A 26,485-nucleotide genomic window follows, 5' to 3' on the forward strand; every position below is an offset into this window, starting at 1 on the left:
GGGTACAGGACCCTGGCGGCGGGGCAGGATCTCAGGTGTTTCATGCCTGGGTGTAGCCTGGGCCCACCCCCACTGCTAATCTCTGACCCCAGGACAGCAAAGGCTTCTGCTTCTGCAGTGGGTCCATCATTGGTCAGTCCTGGGCGGTTACGGCTGCCCACTGCAATGCTGTGGGAGTGCTTCCCCTCTCCCTGCCCCACCCCTGCCCCGCCTCCCCACCGCTTTGCTCTGGAGGCCCCTCTCTTGTCACTCTGCCTTCCCTCTGGCTGCCCAACCCCACTCTCACTGCAGCCCTAGCTGCCACTTTGTCATCCTGAGTGAGTACAACTGAGCATCTGGTGCTGAGCCTTTGCAGGTCTGTCCATCTTGTGATTAGTGCCTGGGCTGCAAACAGGAAAGGAAGGGTGGGCAGCATAGGTGTGTAGGCCTGTAGGCCCTGGGGGTGAGGAACTCACAGGATGCCCTGGCCTAACCCCTGGCATCCATCACCCTGGGGGCCTGTGCCCATGCCCATCCTACACAGCCCCTTCCTGGCTCCACAGGCAGTGTGGAATCCCACCACCATGAACAAGGATCTCACATTACTGACACTCGCCTCCCCAGCCCAGTACACAATGCGCATCTCACCAGTTTTCCTGGCTTCCTCAAATGAGGCACTGCCTGAAGGCCTCACAAGGCTGGGTGCCTCAGTGGTGTGGGTAGGAACTTGGGTCAAAAATCTGGGTGGAAGGGAAGGGTAGGGGCAAGCCATCTGGGGCATAACCACCCCTGCCTGGCCCACAGGCAGTGTGACTCGGGCACACCTGTGGCAGCTAGTTCTGCCCTTGTCACCGGGAGATGGTGCCAGCAGTGCTGGGGCTCATGCATCACCAGCTCCATGATCTGTGGAGGGGCCTCCTTGTGCCAGGTGAGCCCTGTCCTGTCCTTAGCACTTTCCTGTGGTACTCCCGCCCCCCCCATGCAGACTTCCCCCCCTCCTTCCGCCAGGGTGGTTCTGAAGGCCTGCTCGTCTGCCAGAAGGGGAACACGGGTGCGCACTGATCCGGTCTCCTGGGGGCACCAGTGACTGCAGTGTGCCCACGTGTGCCATGTACACTCAGGTCAGCAGGTTCAGTACCTGGGTCAATCAGGTCACAGCCTACAACTGAGCTCACCACAGGCTCCACTGGGGTCCAACAAATACCCCCAGTCCTGCTGTCTATTCTGCCTTCCTGGTTCAGGAAAAAGGAGAGGCTTTTGGGGGTCCCACTCCCCAAGTGAATGCTGTCCTCTCGACACATGCTGAGGAGGCAAGAACCTCCTAGACTAGCTACGTCCGGGCTCAGCTCCCCACCCCCACCTCCTGGGCAACCCCTTGGTCCATAGCAAGGAGGCCGGGCTGTCAGAATAAAGGGGCAGCTTTCCCTGGGGAAGGCAGCCTGTTTATTGAGTACAGAGGATACCTTTACAGACTGAGTACACAAAATAAATAACTGCACATTCTCCATCCACAGTCCATGGCATCACAAAGGCCCAAGTCTCCAAAATTCCTCGGCCCTACCCTCAGGACCAGGTGCATCCTGGCCAAAAGAGGAAATAAATTCCCAGAAGCACCTGGGGAAGTGGGGAGAATTCTGAGGACATGGGACTTGGGTTTGCCACTGCCTTGTGCAAGGAGCACTGGAGACTGAGCAGCGGGTGTACAAGACACAGGTGACGTGGCCCAGAGTGGTCTCTTTGGGCATAGTTCCCACTGAAAGTGGCACATGCAAAGTTGAGGGCCTGGCCCAAGGGAACCCACTATGAGGAACTGAGAGCCAAACCCTCCCTGCTGGCAGGGGACCTGCAGTCCAGCTAAAGCTGGGCCCTGGCTCCTCCCCACCTGCAGAGAGCAGCTGTGGAGGGAGAGGGCTTGGGCTCTGGTCCCCGTCTGTGGTGGAGGGGAGGCACAAGACTGACGGGGGAGTCTTGCTCAGACCTCTGGGAAAGCAGTCATCCAGTTTCACCCACCTCTCACAGGGCTCCCTCCAGACGGAGATTCAGTGGGGCCCAGAATGGAAGGGTAATGCTGTGAAAAGAAGCGGGGACAGGGTGGACCAAGCAAGGCCACCGTGAGGAGGGCAGTGCCCCCACGCACTCAGGGTTCAGAGGCAGGTCACACAGTATGGCTAAGTTCCAGGGGGAGCTGCAACAGAAGCTCAGCAGAAGGGGAGGGCATTCCTAGGCTGTCCACACTTGTGCCCGACACTAGATGGCGCCTTCGTGCAGCTGCAGAGGAGGGAAGAGCAGCGCCTGAAGTGAGGCAACAACCAGCAGCACCACGGCTGGAACCAGGGCCAAGCTGGAATCCGGATGGGCTCCCCCTCAGAAGCCCGTCCTTTGCTTTGACCCAGGTGCCCCATCCCCCAGGTAGCAGCAGTGGGGCTCCTTTTAACCCCCACAGTTGGGAAGGAGGCACCTGGGGAATAGAAAGAACGGGCATCCAAGGGAGAGAGTGAGGTGATAGGAGGCTCTGCAAAGAAGGCACTGAGGGTGGTGGGCTGGTGGCAGGAACCCTCACGGTCAGAGGCTGGAGCCTGAAGCAAGCCCGCTACCAACACAGCCACACAGTCCAGAGGGCCAAGGACCACTCCACGGTCTTCCCACGAGAGATCCTAGCAAGTTCTGGGGCCAGGAGGAGTCCCTGGGGACACCGGGAAGGAAGACAGATTTGGGCTGGGAGGTGGAAGACTGTTTAGACTTAGCCAGGGGCTGAAAGTCCAGCCAAGGCACAAGTTACGGGCCTACCTGGGCCTCTCACTAGAGCATAATCATGAAGGTCAGGATGCCATGAAACATGGGAGCGGGGGTTAGGGAGGAAGGCTTGGTAGGGGAAAGGGGAGTTCCAGAAGTAACTGCCCAAAGAGTCCTGAGACCACAGCACACCCTCTACCTGGCAGTGCATGCCCCTCTGGTCTGGGGGAGAGCCAAGAAAGAGGTGAGACTGAAGGCCAGGTCCCGCCCTTCCCCCAGTATGTACCAGAGCACTTGTCCACCAAGAGGAGCATCTGTGCCAAATCAGGTTCGGGGCTCAAAGGGCCCAGGACTCCCTCCGCTCTGTCGCACCAGGTTCAGGCCCAGGGTGAAGACGGGGGCTGCTGAAGGCACAGAGAAGGGGCTGGGGCCATTCACCTACCCTGGACCATGCAGGTCTCTCTCTAGAGAGGGCGCTGGGCCCAGCAGTGTGTGGCCAGGCTGGGGCCCGCCATGTCTGCATCCCCCTGGCAGCTCAGCCGTTGTACTGCTGCTGGTAGCGCAGGTTGAGCTCCCGCAGCTCTCGCTCCCGCACTCGGCGGGACTTGTTGGAGCGTGTTGAGCGGCTGGACCGTGTGGACTGGGCAGATTTTGTGCTCTGGCAACGCGAGGAGGCGCGTTTGAGGAGGTTCTGGGAGATGGAGCGGTGTAAATTCTTCATAGACGAAGAGGCTGCCATGCTCACCACCCATGGATGCCTCAGGGCCTGCAGTGCAGTCATACGGGCGCCAGGGTCCACCGTCAGCAGGCGGTCAATGAAGTCCTTGGCCAGGTTGGACACACTGGGCCAGGGCTAGAGGACAAGGACGAGCATTAGAGCGAGCACACTAAATACTGCCCTCCCCAGGACGAAGACATCACCCACACAGCACTCAAGACCTGTCCAGCAGCCCTGGGCTCACCCCCCAGAGAGGCACCACCCCGCTCCTCCCATGTAGATCATTCTGAGCCTCCCCTTCTGACCCAGTGCTGAGCAGAGGCTACTCTCCAGGTGACATGGAGTATGACAGGAGAAGGACCCACCCCTCCCCAAAGAACAAACTTCTAAGGTGCCCTGGACTCAAAGCCTGGTTCAAGGAGGTAGCCCCAGTCAAGACCACCCATCCTACCCTGCTGCTAAGTCATTTCAGTCGTGTCCGACTCTGTGCGACCCCATAGACGGCAGCCCATCAGGCTCCCCCGTCCCTGGGATTCTCCTGGCAAGAACACTGGAGTGGGTTGCCATTTCCTTCTCCAGTCCTACCCTAGGACACTACAACTTAAGGGGATCTAATGAGAATGATCAAATCTTCCACCACATCTTAAGCTGCACTGAAGCTCCCATCCCTGGACACCCCCTTCCAGGCCACTTCCTAGCCTTACAGAGAGGGCCCGTCCTCTCTCCAACTGCAAGAGTAGTCAAAATGACCACTGCATTCTCTGCATCAGCCTCAGCTTCTCAGCCATGGAAAGAAGAGGGAAAAATTCAAGGCCACTAGATTTCTTCACCTGATGGGAGGGCAGGGGGATCATGAGAGCCCAGCAGGGACCGGGACCCTTCTCAGGGGTACTTCTCATGTCTGCATGACTTGCCTAAGTCACACAGCACTCCTGGCAGTGTCCTGTACTAGCCTCATCTTAGTGTACTCTTTAAAGCACAAAGCCTGCTCAGCTTTGTGAGCAGCACCCACATGCTGCCTCATCACAGCCACATACCAAGCAGTCATCTGTCTCCAGGTCTCAGCCCGCACAATCCTTCACCTGGCTGAATCCCCAGTTCTCATGTTAAAAGACATTTGCTCATACTCCCTCTTAGCCCCCAGTGCTAAACAATTATTCCAACAATTTAAAGTTTACTGTGCTCATTAGACCATGCTCAGCTAGTTACCAGTGCCTACTGCTAGGTATAAAGGAGGCCCTCAACAGATAGAGGTTCAATGAGTAAACAACCCATGCATGGCATCTGATGGGTACTCTCTCCTGCAGCTGCATCTTGGGCATAGGGTTCAGAGGCCCAGGCCCTCAAGTTACTCGGCTGAAGGAGGGTGCATGCAGCACTGCTCTGAGTCCCTGCCTCTCTTGGGTGCACTCTGGCACAGGGTCTGACACCCTCCAAAGGGTGGGTGGCTCGGACTTTTGCTGAGCCTGTTCCAGACGGCTTGGCTGGGAGGTCAGGGTGACCATCACCCTCCTTTCTGCCAGGTGAGAGGGTGGTCTGCCTGGTCTACCCCATGGTGCCTTTCACCTTAAGAAACCCCTGAACACACACAAGAAAGGACTCAGGAAAGTCTGAGAGCCCACACTTGGGGAGGCTGCATGTCCAACCAGCAGACACTCTTACACACCATCACCACCCTGCTTCTGGCTTCTTTGAGCTCCAACTACTCCCCAAGCCCTTCCCCACCGATGCTGATGTACTGGTGGGGGGGCAGGGGGGCAGTGGGTGGGGAGGGGTAGGAGACAAAGAAAAGACCCATCTGGAGTCCTGAAGATGGGATGGGACTATGTGGAGTTGTTATCATTACTTGCCCTTTGGAAAGCAAATCTCAAATCAACTTCTACTGAGCCAAACTGGAAGAAAGTGACTGAAAGCCCAGGTTTCTAAACAGCTACCTACCAGGGTCCTCCTCACGAATGGGCCAGCTCCCAGTGATTCCTGGGGAGCTACTGGCCTCCAGGAGGTGGGCAGTTAGGGACCTTAAGTCCTGTGCTAAGAGCAGTGAGGGAGAGCAGGGAGCAACAGCCCTCCCACACTGGCAGCCTGGTCCAGTTTCCCTGCAGGCGGGCCTGTGTAGCTCGGGGCTCCGATACTGAGGCCAACATGCAGGGGGACTGGACTGGACAGCTGCCACGCAGCTCCAGGCTCACAGTGCCAGAAAGCCTGGGGCTTGCTGCTGCCACCTGAACACAAGCAACCACTGTGAGGGGACAGCCAAACTAGACCCCAGATCATCTGCAATCCCGTCACTCATTTGAGAGCGAGAAAAATGAAGGCATAATGTGGCCAGGGATAGACAAAGCAAACCCAGAGCTGGAACGGCTGGGTCATGGGAATACATGGGCTTGTGCTGCCCTTTTATGGTCTCCAAGAAAAGGAAAAATCACTGGGGAGCATGCTGCCACTCAGCCTGACCTGCTGTGGGACAGCTCCAAGACAGGACTGCAGGGCAGGCTGGCCAAACAGGGCTGGGGCATGGACCCTGCCCCTGGCCCTTATTCCAGTCAAGCCAGAAGAGAGGCAGCTCCTCCTCAAATGACAGAACAAGTCAGGAGCCTGAACATGGACAGATAGGAGGCACCCCCACTTCAGATAAACACCCTGGCAAACCAAGGCCCCCTGCAGCTCCGGACTAGTTCAGGGCAGTCTCAGAGGCGCCTCTCCCCAGACCCGTACTGGGGGCTTAAGCATCTTTGTCTCTAAAGTGACACAGCTCACACCAGGCATCACCTCCTGCTGCTTGTTGCCATTAGCACCAAAGTGAGCCCAATTGATCGGCCCCTCCTCCTCCCCCCAGGCGCTTGCCTCTCCAATTACTGTGTATGGACAGCACTGTAAGGAATGTCGATGAGCTCATTAGTCTGAGGGCCAGCACACCCTTGCTGGCAGGGACCCCCCCACCCGCCCCCAATCGTTGAAGTGCTGTAAGCAGCTAAGCCAGGTGGGTCCCTTAAGGCAATGTGACTCGAGCTATCCCAACCTGAGAGCCATATTGTGCAATGGCACCCAGCCTAACCCTCACACGCTGAGGGACTTTGCAGTGGGAAGCCAAACAGGCCCAATACAGAAAGGTGGTCCCCAAGTCAGTCCCCTGACAGCGAGGCAGTGGCTTATGCTGACCTTCAGAAGAGTGACCCCTTGGGAGTCATGCTGAGGCTTCCAATAGGGCTCACAAAGGAAAAGCAAAGCTTTCCACAGCCACACCTGGCCACGCTCCTAGCCAAGTCAAACTCAGCACCTCCTAAGAAGGTGATCAACACCTGCAGACCAACCCACTTGCCTCCCCAACATGCTCAGGCCTCTGCAGCCACATGAGCATGTTTGGCAGCATCTGACCGACCGGCCAGGTAGCATTCTGTTCCTCATATGCAGCAAGTGAGGAAAAAGAAAAGGAACATGAGACGGGATTTCCCTGGCAGTCCAGCAGAAAGGGGCGTGGGTCTTACCCCTGGTCGGAGAACTAAGATACTGCATGGCTGCATGGTGCAATCAAAACGAGAAACAGAAAAAGGGCAAACTCATGCCCTCCACTTTCCACAGCTCTAACTGCCAGCTGTGGGGAAAGGATGGAACTCTTGCCTCAGTATATTCGGGGCCAGATCAAGGACACATACGGGCCTCAGGTGGATGGCAGAAGGAACAGGCCCCAGGTACCACTGGCCAATCTCCCAGAGGCTTCCACCAGTTTCTGGGCTGGCAGAGGCATGGAAGGGAATATCACAGTGTCAGCCTGCCTTGGCCCCAGTCACTCCAGTCTCCCTCTGCTGTGGGACCAGAGAATAGCTGCAGTCCTCCGGGTGACAGCCCCCATGCTTCTGTCCAGACTCTCATGAGCTGTGTTGGCGAGAGGATAACAAGGAGAGGCTGTAGGAGGAAGGGCATCACCTCCACCCTGTTTCTGACCAGCCAGTCAGCCACCCTTCTCTTTACACGCTAACCCCCAGAGTCCCTGCAATCCGGATACCTGCTCCCGATACTCTAACAGCACAGAAACCAACAGGGTGGAGAGAGGACCTCACGCATGAGCACTCCCTTAGCAACTTCGCCCCTCTTCATGGCCCTGCTTCTGCAGAACCGCTGCCTCTTGCTGACGCTCAGCAGCAGAATCTAACTCTCCCTTTGGAGGGGGCACCAGACCTGAAAGGGCCTCCACTCTGGCTCAGAGACTGCACTTCCTCCTGCCCCAGTCTCACTCACCTGCTCCAGCTCTACCATCACAAGGGCCTGGCAAGGATGTTACCTGAACTACAACCAAGTAGCTAAGTCCAAGGGCTAAAGCACGAGAATAAGGACGAACCAGCTCTCTTGGCTGCAGAGGGAGGAGGAAGATGCTTCCTTCCAGCAGCAGGCCCAGCTCACGGGGCTCACCCGAGATTCCCTCTGCTAAGTGGGTCTGACCGCTCTCAAGCAAGGGGAGAAAGAGGTCCAGTGTCTCTTTGGGATGGCATCTGGGTGACAGACTTAAGTGATGGGCTGGAATGCCTGTGACCTGCATTCTAGGTCCACCTCGTCTGCTCACCGTGGAGAAATCATAGCCTCCTCACTTTTAAAATGGAGGAACTGAATGAATTCTAAGTGTTTTTGAAGCCTGGGTTCTAAGAAGATGGCTCCCCATCTTTTTTTCCCACTTGGCTGCATGTGACGAACAGAAGCAGAGCTTCTGACACTTAAGCTGTGTTTATGTTGTGACCTCTACGGGTTCTTTCCTATTCCATGACGACTCTGGGAAAGGTTCCCTGGCAGAGGAGGAAGGCCCAGCAAAGAGCTGCTGGGGGAAGAAGGGAGGAGAGAAGCCTGGGCTTTGCTGCCATGACTCAGTTCTTCCCTCAGCTTTGTCTCAAGATGTGTTTTCAGATCCAGCACTGCCACCCTCAGAGGTCCCCTTCCTGGAGTGACGTGAGCCTGAATGACAGCAGACAAAAGGGCACAGAGGAAATTTTGGGAAGTGGAGCTTCAGGCTTTCTCAGGAGAGCAGAACTATTAGTATGACAAGAACAGCACACTCCGATGTGGACCGTAAGGAAAAGTGTTTTGTAAAAATCGGCAAAATTAGGTAACAGAGCCTGCACCTTCTCCTCTGGGCAAGACACTCACATCCTGGTATCTGTACCTCCAGACCAGAGAGAGCTCACCATGCTGGGGTGGGATGTGGGTAGGGGGACCTGAGCAGCAGAGAAAGATATTGAGGGAAGGAGTCTGACAGGAGAAAAAGAAGGAAGATAATAAGAATTTTTAAAAGAGGCAGAGAATCTCGAAGATAAAAATAAAATGAGAAAAGGCGTGACAACTTAAAGGTTACTAAAGCTGTGTTCTAAACTTGAGATGAGTCACGAGATGAAATCCTCACCCCACGAGTCCCTGCCCAGAGTCTGCAGTGTGAGGACAGGGGCGGGGGGCAACAGGCGCAAGTCCAGAGTGAGGAAGGGTGCTGCGTGCTGGCCTTGGTATCGAGGACGTTGACAGCCTGTGTCAGTGACCAAGTGATGTCTGCTTTTACCAGTGTCCTGGAACAGCCCCTAAAAGGTTCTGGATTTCACAGCCAGCTGCAAAATGGTCTCCTCTATCTCCACTCATGAGTTCTGCTGAAGTGAAGTGATTTCCAAGGCCCACCCTGGCATTTGTTTTTTGTAAAACTTCCTACCATTCTAACAATTTCTGAGGCAGTTTGAATCCTGGTGGCTGTCAGCATGTCATCCATACTGTCCTCTGTCCCCAGAGGTCTGTATCTCTGGAACCCTGGGTACAAATGATACCGCTGAGGGCAGGCACTTGGTCTACATGCGCAGGCAGGAGGAGAGAAGAGATGAGGTGACTCAGGGCCCCATTGGAGCGAAGCTCAGGTCTGGGCATCACCCTCACACTGGGAGACAGAAACCTCTGAGGATGGAGAGCTTGGAGAGGTATGGCCATGTGGGGTGGTTGGATCAGGTCATCATTAACCACCTCGGTGGGGGTGGCTGGGGGATGAGTGTGGGAGGTCACAGCAGATTTAAAGAGGTCAGAATGTGGGAGCAACCGCCCCAGCAGCTCCCAGAGAAACTCAAGGGCCTAGAAACAACTGGGCCTGTGAAACAGCAGAGCTCTGCAGGCGGAGACAGACAATGGGAAGAGCAGGAGAGGGAGGGGATGGATGTAGCACCAGAAGCTGCTCCAAACACATCTCACGATAAACCCCTTTGTTGAAGAGACCTTGGCAGGGGGTGGGAAACAGCAGTGATGAAAGGACCTTGGGGTAACAAGGTGCCGTAGGTGGGCAGAGTAAAGTATTTTGGCTAAACTGGCTCAGTGCAACAATGTGGGGAGATGGGCATTTGCTTCTGCCGGCACAGGAGGTGAGTGTGTAACCAAGGCAACAGCAGCAGAGAAGACGGCGGGGCTGCACGGAGCCAGTGGCAGTCCAGCGGCGCACATGAGCCCCTACCCACACGGACAGCGGGAACACAAGGCAATTAAAGGTGTCTAGGAGAAGGAAATGGCAACCCACCCCAGTGTTCTTGCCTGGAGAATCCCAGGGACGGGGGAGCCTGGTGGGCTTCCGTCTAAGGGGTCACACAGAGTCGGACACGACTGAAGTGACTCAGCAGCAGCAGCAGCAGCAGTAGAATCCAAGCACAAGCCTGGAAATCCGCCACCTGCCTCCTTGCATCCTGCTCTGCTGCCTGTAATGTCAAATCTCCAGCTCTCCCATGGCCCCTGGCCGCCCTCCCCATAGATCCCAGGCAAGGCCCTACCCTGCTCCCCTGGCAGCTCTGTCGGAGCACGTGAAGCAGGCTGCACGAGCAGCCCCACAGGCTCTGGTCCCCTCTTCGACATCCCAGGCGAGAATGGCACGTGTCTGTTACCACGTGACGCGGTGGCAAGCTGGGGTGGTCTCGCAAACGTCCACTCTGGCTCCAGGCACTCACCCTACTGCAGGGCTCTCAGAACAACCACAGGGTGCAACTCGCTGGCTCTAAGCATGTGTCTCTTGGCTCAAATGGATGGATGGTCAGCCTGCAGCCCAGAGATGCCCCCCTGGAGAACCAGCCCCTCACCAACACAATGCCCCGGGGAGTGGCAGGCGGGCTTCCTCTCCCCCCGGGGTTCAGGCCCCTGCCTGGCAGCACTCACTCTCCTAAGCAAGGCTCTGGGAGCTTTGCCCAAGCCCACCTGTTCCTGGTGCCGTCACCTGGGCCCGCCCACGGCTCACAGACTGCCCAAGCAGAGGAGGGTGACAATTAAAAGCTGCTAAATGTGGCAGACAGCAAAGCTGCTGATGGCCTCACTCTGTCATCAGTTCCACAAGAACCTCTTCATCCATCCTGCCTCTAGGAATAGAACTCTTGACAAAAGTAATGACATTAGGCCCAAAATGTCACATTTCATGTCAAGTGAATCACAGCATCTCCAAGTTGGTGGGCCCATAACAGCCCTTTAGTATGGTCTACAGATGGTGATTCACCTTCTGTGTCACTCCTTTAGCAGCAGCTGTGCCAGATCTCCTGGGGCCTCCTGTGAGAGGAAGCTCCTTCAAGGTGACTGTGTCTTTAATGTGCTCTCAGACTCACACAGGCCTTCCTCCTATCTGGCCAACATGTCTCCCTATCACTTCCAACATGACCCCAGCTTGGCCCTCTCCACTCCAGTACCTCCAGTCACTGGATAAAAATTCAGATTTCTCCTCTCTAAATCACCTGCAACAGCCTTATCCTTCCCAGAACTCTCTGTTCTCCCAAGATCCCTGCATTTGCTTCTAGGCAGGTTTGGCCAACAACTCCCTAACTGCTTCTCCAAGAGGTGCCTCACTTCTTCCTGGGGTCCAGCCCCAGAAGAGAACACTCCAGGCAGCAGGAGTGACCTTGTCTGCCTGACAGTCACATTTGGGCCCTTGCCAGGGCTTCACTGACAACCACTGGTGCTGCCCTCGAGAGAAGCTGGAGAAAGCACTGTGAACACATGTGCCAATACACATGCTGTCCTCAGAAACTTATAGGCCGGGGAGGGAAGAGTCCACAGATGATGGCCTGGGAGAGGGCGGAAACAAAGACTCCAGCAACATGCTGACGCACACCTGCTGGGGAAAGCAGACTGTGGGCCTGGGAAGACCAAGAACTCTGAAGCCAAGAGGGCCTAGATTCAAATCCCAGTCCTGCCACCCTCTGTGAGGCCCTGGACAAGCTACTTCCTCACTAGCTTCAGTTTACTAATCTGTAAAGCAAGGGGGTTATACCCACTGGAAAGACTATTGTAGAGACTAACATGCTGGGTGTAGCACCCTCAGCCCTGTGCCTGGTACTCAGTAGGCTACACGATGGCAAGGGCTGGCACTATCCTTAATGGAAGCAATCTTTGAACTGAATAACTGACAGCTGGTCGAACTTCTTAGGTTGACACTTGGAACAGAGTGAAAGTCCTGAGTGAAAGCTGAGTGTGAGGAGTGAAAGAAGCAAACGTCTCAGACCTGGATGGAGGGGAGTATGGGACCACGGCCGGGGGCTGGAGCATCCAGAGTGTCAGCATTGTGGGGCAGGTATGAAGGAGGCCCTACTTGTGTGCCTCCTTCCACTGCCGGGCCCCAGGCAGGGCTGTCAAAGCAGGGCTGGACACACTCTCCAGCTAAGAAGGCAGCTGGAGGTCCCTTTTAGATCTGTCTCATAAGATGATGCTCCTCTTGCAGCTCTGCAGGAGGGTTCTGCCCCCAAACTCCCCTTCCCTAACTACGGCTCACGTATACCATGTGGGGCCCACTCCCTGGAATCCCCGATCTGCCCCAAACATCCCCAGAGCACCAGGAATCCTCATTCCAAACGGGGATTATTCCACCAGCCCCCAGTGGGTCTTCCTCTGCAAGCCTCCCGTAGCACTTTCCGATGCATTTCCCTGCTATGGAGAATCCAGACGCCACCCTCCCACCTAATGCTTGGAATCTCTGAAGAATCCAAGGCACTACAGAGCTCTGAGCAACGCACACAGGCCCGGCCCGGCCTCAACAACCTCTGCTCTATTGCTCCCAATCACCTCCTGTTTATTCTGGAGCATAGTCAGCAACATCCCCTTCTCTGAGCTTCCAGCTTCTCAAAGCCCACCTGCTGAAGGAGGTCCTCTATTCAGGTCCACAGAAACCATTGAGTCCAACAGAGGGCTCAGGGACAGAAATCACCAGAAATGAGCGCAGAGAGGGCCTGGTTCACACGAGAAACTACTATAAGGGGGCAGGGTGCCGCTCAGAAAGTCACCAAGTATCACGGGACTCACTGTCAGAAGAGAAATGTACACCTCCAAAACTTCGCTGAGCTCAAAGTGGGCAGGCCTTTACTTGCACAAGAAGCTGGATGGAAACCCCCCTGTAAGAATGTCTTTCTTTCTGACTCAGAAACACCTTCTTATTCAGAATGCCTTCGTAAGGGTGAATGACCATCATACAGAAGACAGGTGGAGTGAGGATGGAGGCAGAGCCCAGCGCTAAGAAGGGGGATCAGTCCCACCAGCTGACCGGAGCCCCATGGCCCATGTTCCAGACCAGGTCTGGAACATGCCTGCCAACAGGGGTCCGTTCTGTGCTCACTTCCTGTTCCTCGTCCTTTCTCTCGGGCAATCTCAAGTTCCCTGGGAATGGGGAACAGGCCTTCCTGTCTCTGTCTTAGCCAGAGAACTGATGGGTAGGCATGGACATTCTTGTCCATGGGGACAAGGACAGAAAGATGCCTGGTCTCCAGCTCAGAGCCTGATCTAATGATAAGGCCTGCTTCCCTAGTGAACATCCCGGCAAACTCCTCCCAGCCCAGAGCTCCCTGCACATGGTGGTGGAATCTGTCCCTGGGGTCAGCCAAGCTCCTGGGAACAGATGGCGGCCACCAGGGCTACCCAGGGATTTGCCTCTGGAACTGGGAGCTGTTTTCAGCTTCAGATGAAGGGTAGTGGGGGCCAATGCCTGGGTAGTGCCCCGCTCACACTGGGAGCCCAACTCAAGCCACGTGACTGCAGTGAAGCAGGAAGCAAAGACTTGAGACCCAGTCTGTGCCCACAATCCCCACCCTTTTCATTTGTCATTCTCTCACCCTCAGGTAATCAATAGCCAGTTAGCAAGACTCTGCAAGCTCCCATTAGATAAACTGCCTGATCAACAACTGCCAGAATCAGGAACTCATGGGCAAACCTACAGACTTTTGCAAAGTCTCTCCTTTGTAGGCAACTCCTGGGAGACCTCCCTCCCTCTGTGGCTTTGCTACACCACACGGAGCTCCAATGGCAAGCCAGGCAGGGTCCTGGCACAACACTGCTGCTGTGAGCTGGATTCTGGGTCTTCTGACCTGTGATGAAACCCAGCCCAGAGGGTGACCAGGGCGGTGTCTGCTGTGACCACCCCATCACAGCTGGGGCTTCACAACCAGTGGGTGTTTGCTCTATCAAATCCATTTGCAACAAGAAAGAAAACGTGAAAAACTTTAGGGAAGAGCTAGAGAATGTCACCGTTTCTCCTTCATCTGTGGTCAGCACAGAGTTGAAGAAGACAGCTTCTCTCCGTTCCTCACATCACCCTGAAGTATGACCTGGGGACACCCCTCCGCCCCGGGAAGGCCAGCCCCCAGGCCCACAGGAGGGAAGTCCTTGACTGACCACGACTATGGCCTGAAGCTGTCAGAAAAGATGACGGCATAGGATCTCAAGCGCTGAGGGCACTTCGCCTTCGTGTGGCTTCAGGGTGACTCCTGTAGGAAATGCTGCTCTGGGCCAACCGGTTGGGGCTAGGGAGGAACATTCATGGGAGGAAAGCTGGGTTGCAGAAAGGGGCTACTCCCAGAGCTCCTTCTGCTCTCTCTGGGCTGTCTGGGGTGAAGAACAGCAGTGCAGGCCCGGGAGGAACACCGTGGCGAGCGCTCTGCAGGTCCCTCCCTGCCTTGTCAGAATTCTGTCATCAGCAAAGCTTACCTCACCCACCACATAAAGCCACCCCGCGTACTTCTCTTCACAGCCTCCCCAGGTGCACCATTCTATCCAGCTTGCTGTGCTCGACGTTTCCTGGGGTGAGCCTTGTCTCCTACCCGGCCAGCACCCTGCCTGAGGACCGACTAGTTCTTACTCTTTCAGCACTCCCTTCGGCTTCCAGCAGTGCTGAAACCTAACAGATCTTGTCAGGCATTAGGATTATCAGTGGATCCAAAGACACAAGACTGAAGGCCTCCTGGCTGACTTAGGCCGGGAGGTAAGCATCTGCTGGGTTAAGCACGAGGTACTGCTTAAATTATACTTCAACATTTTAAGATCAGATTTTCCGGCTTCTCTTTAAAAAACTGTAATGTCTGGGTGTGTGGAGTCCTCCCTGTTCTGTGGCAAAACCAGGCTGAGATGGGCGGGATGCCCTGCTCCGCGGCCTCTCGGCCCACCTCCGGGCTCACCTGCAGCGGCAGTGCTCTCAGCTGACAGCTTCCCACCGCCAGCGCCTGAATCTCTCTGCTTCCTTCACCTGAGGACTTTCTCCACCACTAGCTGACATGCAGAACAGCCTGAAGTGCCCGGGATTTAAAGCCTCAGTGAAGAAATGCTCAACTCATAAAACGGTCAGCAGATGAAAACCCACCCTCTTTCCTGCCCCTTGGTGGGACGATTCTGAGCACATTCTGCATGATTATTCGCAGGGCCCCCAGGGGAGCTGAGTTTCCTGGCCCCCAGCAGCCGTCCACTCCTCCTTGTACCCATCACAGTGTTTCTCCCTTTCTCCTTTACGCTCCCCACTCTTCAATTGTGCTTACTGAAATCACATCCCAATTAAACTATCTGCTCCCAAGTCCTTGTCTCAGGGCTCACTTTTGGGGGAATCCAAACTAAGATACCCTACTAGTCTCACTTCATTATTTTTACATCATCTGCCTGGCCCCACGAACATGGTCCCAAGAGCATGTCCACCCTGATCAAGGGCTGCCTGATAGGAACCCCCACCTACCCAGGGCCCTCCCCGACATCCCTGAGATGGGGAAGACTCACCTCTCCCGAGTAACTGTACTTGCCCCGGAGGATCTGCCGGTACAGTCGGGTGCGGTTGTCATCCTCAAAGGGCATGGTGCCACTGAGCAGGATGTAGGCGATGACGCCCAGTGCCCACATGTCGACAGAGTTGGTGTAGGGCTTGCGGACCAAGACCTCAGGGGCAATGTATTCAGGCGTGCCACAGGTGGTCTTCATCAGGCAGTCGTCACCCTTCTTGCGGGCACTGGCCAGGCCAAAGTCGGTGATGATGATCTTGGAATCGGTGCCAGGGTGGTAGTAGAGCAGATTCTCCGGCTTGAGGTCTCGGTGTGTGATGCCCAGCGCGTGCAGGTACCGGACGCCGTCCAATACCATCTGTAGCACCCGAGTGGCGTCACGCTCAGTGAAAGAACCCTTGGCAATGATGCGGTCGAAGAGCTCTCCGCCAGTGGCCAGCTCCATCACCATGTACACGCGCTCCTGTGTCTCAAACACTTCCACCAGCTGGATGATGTTGGCGTGGCGCACTCGGCGCAGCACCCGCAGCTCCGACTCACATACCTCCCGCCCCTCCCGGTACTTGGTCTCAATCATCTTAATTGCATAGGGCTGCCGGGTGGCCCGATGCTCCACTCGTACCACTCGGCTGAAGCTGCCTCGGCCGATCAGAGCTTTGATGTCGTATTTGGCTGTCACACGGGGGTCAAACTTGGCTCTGTACTTAGCTACCCTGGCCCTGCGTGGTGGTTCCGAGGGAGGCTCTGTGTGGCCGGTGGTGGGGGCACCAGGGCCGGGGTTTGCACCCTGACTGGCTGCTGGGAACCCACCTTTGAGAGGGCCAATGCTGTCCACCTCTGTGATGAAGTGCTTGTACACATCGCTCTTAGTGCCACTGAAGGGCTCCACCTTCTTGACCAGATCCAGCTGGACATCCTTGGGTGGCTCAGGAAGGACCTTGCTTGTCCCACAGCCCATCACGGACACAGGGGCATCCTCTCTAGCGAGGCTGGCAGGACCTGCTCTGCAGGCAGTGCCCCGTCTACACCTACACAGATGGAAGAAAGAACTCAGCAGAGCACGGACACTTTTGAAAGTACCCCAGCCATCCTCCTGACTCCCTCCCTCTCCATCTCTGGATAAACCTAGCCTGTTGACATGACCCTAATATGGTTCCCTGGAAAGGAGGATGGCTTTGGCCCCCGAGTGCTCAGAGACCAGATTCCATGGAGGACCTTGATGAAAGACAGGGTGTGAGTTCCACGGTCTTGATGGACATCTCCCTGGGTCTGCTTTTCAAACTGCTCTCCAACTTCAAAGAGGGGCAGGAACACGCACCCTCCCCTCTACTCTCCCTGGGTCCCTTATCACAGTTGAAGTCCTGTGTTTTTTAAAGGTTAAAATCATTCCCCTTATTACTCTGACTCATCTTTTCTGAAACTAGGGTGTGGCATGTTGGAGGCCTGTTCACCAACACTTATCACTCACTAGGGCAAGGAAAGTTGCTTTTCCCCAAGGCTTCCTCCCTCATGGATACTTTCCTGGCCCCCCAAGCCCTCTGTAGGGATTGATCCCCACCCCACTACAACAAACCACCACCCCCTGCCTGGGGTCTCTGCCCTGCCTTCACTCTTCTCTGGACTGCGCCCACTACTTTGCTAATGCACCATCTTCACCCAAGTAGTTGAACACCCTGTTTGTTCCTTGTGTGGCTAAAATGCCACACAAGTCCCAGCACTGGATAAAATCAATCCCAGTGAAATAGGGACCACAAGCTTTAGCAGGCTGCCACCAGGGGGCCACCGAAGTAGCCTGGGCTTCATTTAAGAGGCAGAGGGGACATTGAGCTCAGAAAGGACACTAACAACTTCATCCAGATGAGACTGAAGCTGTGGATCCGGTGCACTCTGCTTCTGTGGGAAGAGGATCCAGGAGCCTTCCCCATTTACTTCCTAGACAAAGATGTTCCAATTATTAACACCATGTGGCTAGTGGGGCCCTGGGAGAAGCTGAAGAGCTAAAGTACCACTTTCTGGAGGGTGCTTCTATCCAAATTTCCCTTCTCAAAGTTTACATGAGGGCCTCATGGGTGAAAGAAAAAAGCTGAAAATGTCCTGTTCATGAGGACATACAGAACTGAGGATAAAATGATCAACTCAGATCAAGCGTTTACTGAACTTCTACTCGGGATACAAGAATGAATAAGACGCCCAATGCAGGTTATATTTTAACATACCCCAAAGTATGTTAATACTTCGGAAATACTTGGCAAAGCATGGTCAATAAACTCACAGCCTAAATGAAGAGCAAAATATCAAAACTGGGAATTTCAACAAAACTTTCGTTGTAAGTTCTAGGCTTGAGAAACAACGGGACACATGTAGAATGACACAGGGGTTAGGGGAAGCTTCATGGAGGAGGTGACCCCCACGCTGGATTTGAAGTGAGAATGAGTCAGGTGAGGAAAGGTGGGTGTGTTGTTTCCAGCAGAAAGAATAACACACTCAAAGCCCAAAGGTCCAGAGCGGCGCCCTGTGCCTGGGAAGGGACAGTGTGGCAGTGTGAACACAGGACTGGGGACTGCAGTGCTAGAAGGCCAGCGGGAACTAGGTTGTGGAGAGCAGCACAAGTCACAGTGAGGAGCCAGGACCTTCCTGGGAGGCGACAGGAAGCTACCAAAGGGTTTACAACGAGAGGTGATTCTGTGTTTCCAAAGAAATACAAAGCTGAACAGGGGAGGGTCAAGGTGGACTGAAAGGGCCAGCGAGGAGGGTGGCAGCCCAGACAATGGGGTGGAACGGAGAGCGGTCAGCAGGCGAACTGACAGGGACTGGAGGCTGGACACAGCCTCAAAGGGAGGCGAGGACGGCACTCCAGTCTGTCGCCCAGGATCCTGGGCAGAAGGTGAGAAAGGCAGCAGGAAGGATGGGCTTGGGAAGCAGTGGGAAGGGTTCACTTCCGGATGTTTTGAAGTGGGGTGACTGGATGTAGAATCTAATGGTTGAAAAGAGCTGGTCAGGGTCAGAGATTCTGTAACTGCCCAGGGGCAACACCAACCCCCACCTGCAGCCCCTTTCAAAGCCAGCAAAAGATCTCAGGAAAGGCAGCAGACAGAGACCCAGGGGGGCTTTCCTGGGGTACCACGAGGGTCACATAGCACCCACACAGAGACCCTGAGGGGGGATCTGAATCCAAGATGGTGATAACTGATCGATGTAGCCAAGTCTCCCCAGGAACAAGTTTATCTCGGAAACATACTCAAGATCTTGATTACCAATCAGCCCATCAGATACGAAGACCAGAGATTAAGTGCTCAGGTCTTAATCAGCGTGTCAATAAGACTCTCAGAATGCGACTTATTATCTTTCCTCACAGAAGAAGAAAAGAGTCCTCAACCATCACAAGGCTTTTCTCATTCCAATGCCCAGGAGATCCCATACAGGAGCTTAGGAAATCACTGTTTAAACAAAGGCATTTATAAACAAAGTTCTTTTTCACAGAAGCCAAAGATTAGGACTTTGGACTTTGGGCCTTCCTTGGTGGTTCAATGGTTGGGACTCCGCACTCCCACTGCAGGGGGCTCGGGTTCAATAACTGGTGGGGGAAGTTGTAAGATGCAGCAAAAACAAAACAAAAACTGTGGGCTTTGGAATTTTGCAGACTCATCTCTTTCCTCAGAGAAAATACAAGACTGAATGTAGTAAAGGACTGCTGCTGCTGCTGCTAAGTCACTTCAGTCGTGTCTGACTCTGTGTGACCCCATAGACGGAAGCCCACCAGACTCCCCCATCCCTGGGATTCTCCAGGCAAGAACACTGGAGTGGGTTGCCATTTCCTTCTCCAATGTGTGAAAGTGAAAAGTGAAAGTGAAGTCACTCCGACCCTTAGCGACCCCACGGACTGCAGCCTACCAGGCTCCTCCATCCATGGGATTTTCTAGGCAAGAGTACAGGAGTGGCTTGCCATTGCCTTCTCCAAGTAAAGGACTACAGCTCAGGAAAAAAAGATAGCTCTTGGGCCAGGATTCCTGAGGCAGAACACAGGTCCAGATCCCTAAGACCACATGGTGAGCAACACCTACCCCCCTTCAGAGAGAAGACAAGCTGCACGGGTGACCCCAGCACAGCTGCTCAAATGTCACTTCTTCCCAGTGGGGAGGCAGAACCCTAGAGCCACAAAATAAATAACTGTCTCCAGATATTCCCACTGGCTCTTATGGTTTAAATGTGCATACCTAGTCTGGTCCTGATGACAAAAACTAAGGTTTACAGAAGAAAAGGCCTGACTTTTCACTTTAAATTAGGCTAAGCAGGGATCTCAAGTCAGCAGTAACACAGTCAAGGATTATCCCTCTCTGACCTTCCTTCTTCCTTTCTGGGATGTCATTTCTCTCACATTTGTTCCAGTTGGAAACGTTTCAAAGATAGGCTGATGCTGGTACTCCACCTTCCCATCTACAGACTGAGAGTGGAGGAAAGAGGGTGCCAATTCTGAGAAGGGGGATCGCTGACGATCTCCAGATCATCAGAGCTGCTCCACACTCCAATCACACCTGCTAAATTCTCCTTCCACAGTGGTTAAGTGAAAAGGCAAACACAAGAGAAGAGGCTGGCAAAATTCCTTATGGGAAGTAGGGCAGAGTTTTCCTGTCCTTAGCTCACATGTATGTGTTTCCAGCAGAGTGACCAGGGTGGCGGTAAATGAAGAAAGTCTCAGGAAGTGACCTCCCAGGAAGGGCATACTATACCAGCTCTCACAAGTCACTATTCCATCTCAACACCAATGTCTGCAGAGTTGGTTTCCACACTTTCAACTCTGAAAGTGAAAAGTGAAAGTCACTCAATCGTGTCTGACTCTTTGTGACCCCAGAATATTGGAGTGGGTAGCCTTTCCCTTCTCCGGGAATTTTCCCAACCCAGGTCTGCATTGCAGGTGGATTTTTTACCAGCTGAGCCATAAAGGAAGCTCTGAACTGGAGTCAAAGTACTCCTCACAGAAGGTAAGTGTGAGCAGCAGGCGTGCGCACTCAGCACTACTGTCCTCACTTACAGATGTGACAGGCCAGAAAGACAGAAATTTACCGAAGCCACTCAGACAGTGATGGCCGACACCAAACCAAAATCTGGTTCTCCATCCACAGCTCCTTTTGCCAAACCATAAAGACTCCAGAAGTGCCTGGGGCCCAGCCAAGCTCAGACTTACCAAGTCAAGGCCGTGATCCCTCCTCATACCACTCAGCTGGTGGATCAAAGAACCTTTACTGTGGGTCTTTTCTGAGGGGCGTGTCTTCTAAAACCTCCATTCCAGGTACGACCTGGGTCATGCTGCTCACTGTTATGCTCTAGATTATGTTTAGATCTAGATGTAACAAGTCAAAATCACCAGACTTGTCAGCCTCTTGAGGGAAGAGGACACTTCTCAGATTTCTAGAACTCTCTGGCTCCCAACAAAGTGGTGAGCTCAGGGCAGCCATTCAGTGTTTGTTAACGCTGAGCGAAAGGTGGTCCGGTTCTCATATTTCTTTTGGCTGCAGGGCAACAATCCCAGAACCTCAGAAATTTTCAAGTGGCAGGAAGAGGTCAGACTGGTGGTTAGACCAGAGCCACTGTTTCTGGGCGCCTGTATAAATGTCCTCAACAACAGAGGAAGCTGATGCTTTTGGGTCTGGGGAGCCCAAGGGCCTTGCAGCAGGGGACAAGGATGGATCCTGAAAGTTGTCCTGGCCACAGGAGTCTGCAGATGTCTCCCAGGCCAGGGCCCCTAGGCACCCAGCCCTCTTCAGTAACACCTTGTAAGATTGTTCTCCATGGCAAAGCTCCACAACCTCTTGCCTGCAAAGATCCCTATATTCTGCTCTCATGTTTTGAAAGAGTATCAAAATGAAGTAGGCAGTTATTTCCTCAGAAATAAGGAACTGCTACACAGCACTTACTCAACATTCAAAAAACTAAGATCATGGCATCCAGTCCCATCACTTCCTGGCAAATAGATGGGGAAACAATGGAGACCATGACAGACTGTTTTCTTGAGCTTTAAAATCACTGCAGATAGTGACTGCAGCCATGAAATTAAAAGACACTTGTTCCTTGGAAGAAAAGTTATGACCAACCTAGACAGCATATTAAAAAGCAGAAACATTACTTTACCAACAAAGGTCCATCTAGTCAAAGGTATGGTTTTCCCAGTAATCATGTATGGATGTGAGAGTTGGACTATAAAGAAAGCTGAGCGCCGAAGAATTGATGCTTTGGAACTGTGGTTTTGGAGAAGACTCTTCAGAGTCCCTTGGACTGCAAGGAGATCAAACCAGTCCATTCTGAAGGAAATCAGTACTGAATATTCACTGGAAGAACTGATGCTGAAGCTGAAACTCCAATACTTTACACCACAATGTGAAGAACTGACTCATTAGAAAAGACCCTGATGCTGGGAAAGACTGAAGGCGGGTGGAGAAGGTGATGACAGAGGATGAGATGGTAGGATGGCATCACTGAATCACTGCATATGAGTCTGAGCAAGCTCTGGAAGTTGGTGATGGATGGGGAGGCCTGGTGTGCTGCAGTCTGCAGGGTTTCACAGAGTCAGACACGACTGAGCGACTGAACTGAACACAGCACTTCTAACCATCACGAGGCAAGTGAGGATAGCAGGCAAGGGTCTAACACTTTAGATAAAAAACTCCTGACCCTCACATCATACACAAAAATAAACTCAGAATGGTTCAAAGACTTAAATATGAGACAAAACACCGTAAAATTCCTAGAACATAGGCAAAACACTTTCTGATATAAACTGTACCAATGTTTCCTTAGATCAGTTTCCTAAGGTAACAGAAATAAAAGCAAAAATAAGCAAACTGGACCTAATCAAACTTAAAAGCTTTTGCCCAGCAAAGGAAACGAAAAATGAAAAGACAACATACTGCACAAATATATAGACTGGCAATGAACAGAAAAAAACTGGAGGAATATACACCAAATACACAACAAATTATTTTTTTAAAATGACAAGTGTTTGCATCTAAAGACACAGTTCATTATTCACTTCTGTAATGCTTTAACTTTTAACACTGTTTCATAGTAAGAATAGTTACAACTTCTTTTTGGAATACAGTAACTCAGGATCCCATTGCTTATCAAACTCCAGCTATGCACCACTGCTCTACATGGTAATAATTAGTTAGCAGAGACTTCTGCTTTAGGGCTGAGATGAAAAATTTTAGTTTGTCATGTCCTCATTTATCCTGACCCACAACTGCATCTGAGACGTCCCACTAACTGCCCATCCCATCATCAGAAATACTGCCTCTGGCAATGTACCTGGGGGTCTCCTTCCAAAATCCCAAAGTTCAACCCACAATTATTTCCTGAGCTCCTGCTGAGGGCCAGGAACTCTGCCAGGGGCTGTGACGGACAAAAAGAAGGCAGTTATAACCTCTGCTCTCAAGGAACTTACAGCACAGATGGTTCCACATCAAGAGTGCCCTGATTTATTACTCTTATGATACCCTGCTACACCACTTCCAGGCCAGCAAACTAGAAGGGGGCCCTTTGTGATCATTTTCCTCCAGCAAATGAAAACAGCACATTTTTCTATTTTAGCATCACATGGGATGCCATGGCAACAGAGGGCTGAACCAAGAATTAGCTCAGTGATGACCAAGCCAACACAAATTGGCTTAATACTCACTGAGTAAGATTCTTGGAACAAAAGAAAGTTTAAATAAATAAATCTCTCTCCAGCTCTCAACAAGCAGAATTGTTTCCTTTCTTTCAGCGCTGTACTTCTCAAATACTTCTCTGTGCGCTTTGGGTCAATGGAGCTATTCTCAGCTGTCTAAAGTTTAAGGGTCAATACTTTGGCAAAACTACAGCCAATTCGTATCACACACTTAGGAAGCAATGAAGATCAAAGCTGCCCACATAAAATGCTCACACTTATTAAGTAAAATAAAAGCCTAAACCGAAGTCTCACTCCTTTAACTATGAACTTGTGAGTGACAGGGAATCCTAGTATTTATTAGTTCAAATTTCACAGACACTAATATCTTCAGAGTATTCCACTCCAAGTGAAGCGCAGCTCCAGCTCAGTGTAAGAAGTAAACAGGTTTCCTGAAAGCTGCACTTTCTTTAGCTCATTTATACAACTTAATAGGAACTGCAATTAGACCTGGACAACATACTGAGTTAGCAAGCCCGCCCTCCAATGAGTCAGCAATCCAAATGTCTTCCAGGGGAACAGCCAACTGCAACTGCCCTCAGTAGAGGCAGTTTTGCCAAAGCTTTCCCGGATGACTAGAAAGTATCTCAAGGAAATGTATAACGTAAGGTAGCTTCCTACACAAGTCTCCATCTGAAGAGCAAACAGGCTTACTAAGATGAGATTCCCTTTTGACAAGGGATGAACTCATGGAAGAATAGCCATTAGTTGTAACAGTGGCTTTCATTTCCTGAGTTCCAAGTGTGCTAAGCGTCTTATATAAGGGCTTCCCTGGTGGCTCAGATGGTAAATATGCCTGCAGTGTAGGAGACCGGGGTTCAATCCCTGGGTTGGGAAGATCCCCTGGAGAAGGGAATGGCAAACCACTCTCCAGTATTCTTGCCTGCGAAATACTGTGGACAGAGTCTGGCAGGCTCCATGGGGTCACAAAGAGTCAGACATGACTGAGCAAGCATCTTATATGCACTCTCACTCCTCTCTCCAACCACACAAAGTAGGTGTGATTTCTCCTATTATGGGATGAGCAAACTAGGACTCAAAGAACCTCAAGATATCATCAAAGTCAAGAACTGAACCTCATTTTTTCTTACTCCAAAGCCCATACTTCTAACCACCAAATCTTCCTGCATCCCCAACATACAGACAATGAGACTGCAACAGTTGTGTGTGCCACAAGGCACAGCTAGCCCTTCCCACTGGACAAAGATGCAACCGTTTCCTGGTGTAACACAAAGATCTTCAACCAAGGAGCACTGCAAAGTCATCTAAGGAGGCTTTTGCTTTTTGAGGTATTTTTTGGCTATGCCGACCGAGTCTTAGTTGAGGCACACAGGATCTTCAATCTTCATTGCAGCATGCAGGATCTTCAGTTGCAGAATTTCAACTCTCAGCTGAAACATGAGAACTCTTAGTTGTGGCATGTGGGATCTAGTTCCCTGACCAGGGATCAAACCTGGGCCCCCTGTATTGTGAGCAAAGTCTTAGGTAGCCACTGGACCACCAGGGAAGTCCCACATGGAGAGTTTTTTTTTTTTTTTTAAATACAGATTCCTACCAGATTCCAGATACCCTGAATAAAAATCTCAGAGAATGAAACTCTTGAATTTGTATTTTGAAAAAACACCCCAGGAGACTTCAGACCGTCAAGGCTGCCAAGGCTACACCATATGCCACATGCATAAACATGCACGTGCAAACAGGACATACACATTTGCTGTGCTCATCACAGCTTGTGGCCCCTGATATGTGCTCAGGGCCATAGCTGAATTTGTAAGCATTCCTAAATCAGCAACCTATCACAGCCAAGTGAGCTCCTATGCCAGCAGAGCCAGACACTGAGACGCAGACAGAAGACACAGTCCCTAGGCCAACCATCAGATGACACAACACAACAAACTCCAAAAGCAGTCACATGAACTGAAGTACAGAGGAGTCAACAGTTACATGTGAAGGAAGGAGTTTCCAAGGAAATTAAATTTCAGGTGGATTTTAAGAGACGGATGTAAAATCTCCATACTGGTGGGGGTAAAGAAGAGAACTGAAAAGTGAGAAAATTGCGTATCTAAAGCAAAAGGGTATTAAAACACAAAGTTAAAGGCAGATTCACATACTTCCAACACCAAACTGTAAACAGGAGACAGAAGGGCCCAGGTGTTGACCTCGGGGTTATATGCCTCTACCAGATTATGAAGAGACCTGAACGTCTTGCATTGAGGCCTGGCCTTTATCCTATAGGTACCAAGAAGTCAGTTTTAGGCAATGAAAGGGTTTATTCAGATTTTCAAGTGGGAATCAGCACTTCACAGCTTCAAGGAGAGGGAGTGAAGGTGGGGAGCAGGATTTCCCCTTATAAAAGCAGAGGGATAACTGGTTTGCAAAGCAGGCGACCCGGCTTGACTTGAGTGTGCTCTTCCCCAGCCTGAATAAGGAAGCGACCAGCTGTCCCCCAGTCCTGGCGTTCAGTCGCAAAGGAGGAGGTGTGGAGTAGGTGCCAGACATGAGAAGGCAGTGAGGACAACCAGGTTAGTTCACCCTGACCAACACCGACTGGTTGGCCAGCAGGCAGGTCAGCTGACCACGTCCACCTGGCCCTGAGACGGGCTACCCAGCACAGCAGCATGTTCAAAGCCAGTTAAGCCGTGAACACTGGGGACCCCAAGGAGCCATAGCCTGGCCTGCTCCGCAGTCCCATAGGCCCCGGCGCAGACTGCATGGGCCGAGGACTTCGGGCATGGGCCGAGTGCTCCGGGCTGGGCAGGGATGGGCCCAGTGCTCCAGAAAGCGACCGGAGCTGCAGCTTCTCAGCCCCTCCCGCCCATGGGGCCGTCTCCCTGAGCTGGGCCGCCTCACCTCGCGCGGGCGGCGGGCTCTTCGGCGTCTGAGCGACTGTGCTGACCCTCTCCGGGCCGCGGGTACAGCCACGGCCACCACCGCCGCCGCCATCCTCAGGCGTCAGCGTCGTGGCGTCATCACAGCGCGCGCTTGACGCCAAAACAAATCCCAGCCGCCCACGGGGCGGGGCGGAGGCGGGCTCGGGAGAGCCGGGTACGCGGTTGGTTGCGCTCCGAGCCTGTCCTGCCAATTAACGTCTTAAGTACAGGGTCTTTCTTTTTTTCCGGAGGGAGTGTGTCTGTATCTCCAGGTACCTCGACCCTAGGTTTGGGCTGGCACCGTGGGTAGTAGGGGAAAAGTTCCAAGATCCTGGTTGACGTGGAGGGCGCTTTATAGTGCGAGGTTGGGGACGGAGTGCATTTTAAGAGGTTTCTGGAAGTGTCTCTGGAACTCCCCAAAGGATCGGTCTAAATGTAATTTAAAAATCTATATATTTTTTAAACTGCCGTTAAAATAATTCAGGCA

At 52.8% G+C, this 26,485-nt stretch overlaps 2 protein-coding genes across 2 annotated transcripts; one reads left to right on the forward strand and one right to left on the reverse strand.

Annotated features, from left to right (window-relative positions):
• The first annotated feature begins 506 nt into the window (after positions 1-506).
• Positions 507-2,280, forward strand: CTRL (chymotrypsin like). Its single transcript, XM_088829975.1, has 4 exons — positions 507-694; positions 784-907; positions 988-1,030; positions 2,231-2,280. The coding sequence occupies exons 1-4, from the start codon at positions 507-509 to the stop codon at positions 2,278-2,280; spliced, it is 405 nt and encodes a 134-aa protein (XP_088686101.1).
• PSKH1 (protein serine kinase H1) lies at positions 1,380-26,094 on the reverse strand. Its single transcript, XM_055412494.2, has 3 exons — positions 25,979-26,094; positions 15,431-16,457; positions 1,380-3,565 (listed from the first exon to the last, which is right to left on the reverse strand). Exons 2-3 carry the CDS (start codon positions 16,385-16,387, stop codon positions 3,248-3,250), a joined length of 1,275 nt encoding a protein of 424 aa, XP_055268469.1. The 5' UTR covers positions 16,388-16,457; positions 25,979-26,094; the 3' UTR covers positions 1,380-3,247.
• Between the last annotated feature and the right edge of the window lie 391 nt (positions 26,095-26,485).

The sequence above is a fragment of the Moschus berezovskii genome, chromosome 22, assembly GCF_049115385.1.
Source record: "Moschus berezovskii isolate FMDL1 chromosome 22, NW_MosBer_1.0, whole genome shotgun sequence".
Classification (NCBI taxonomy): Eukaryota; Metazoa; Chordata; class Mammalia; order Artiodactyla; family Moschidae; genus Moschus; species Moschus berezovskii.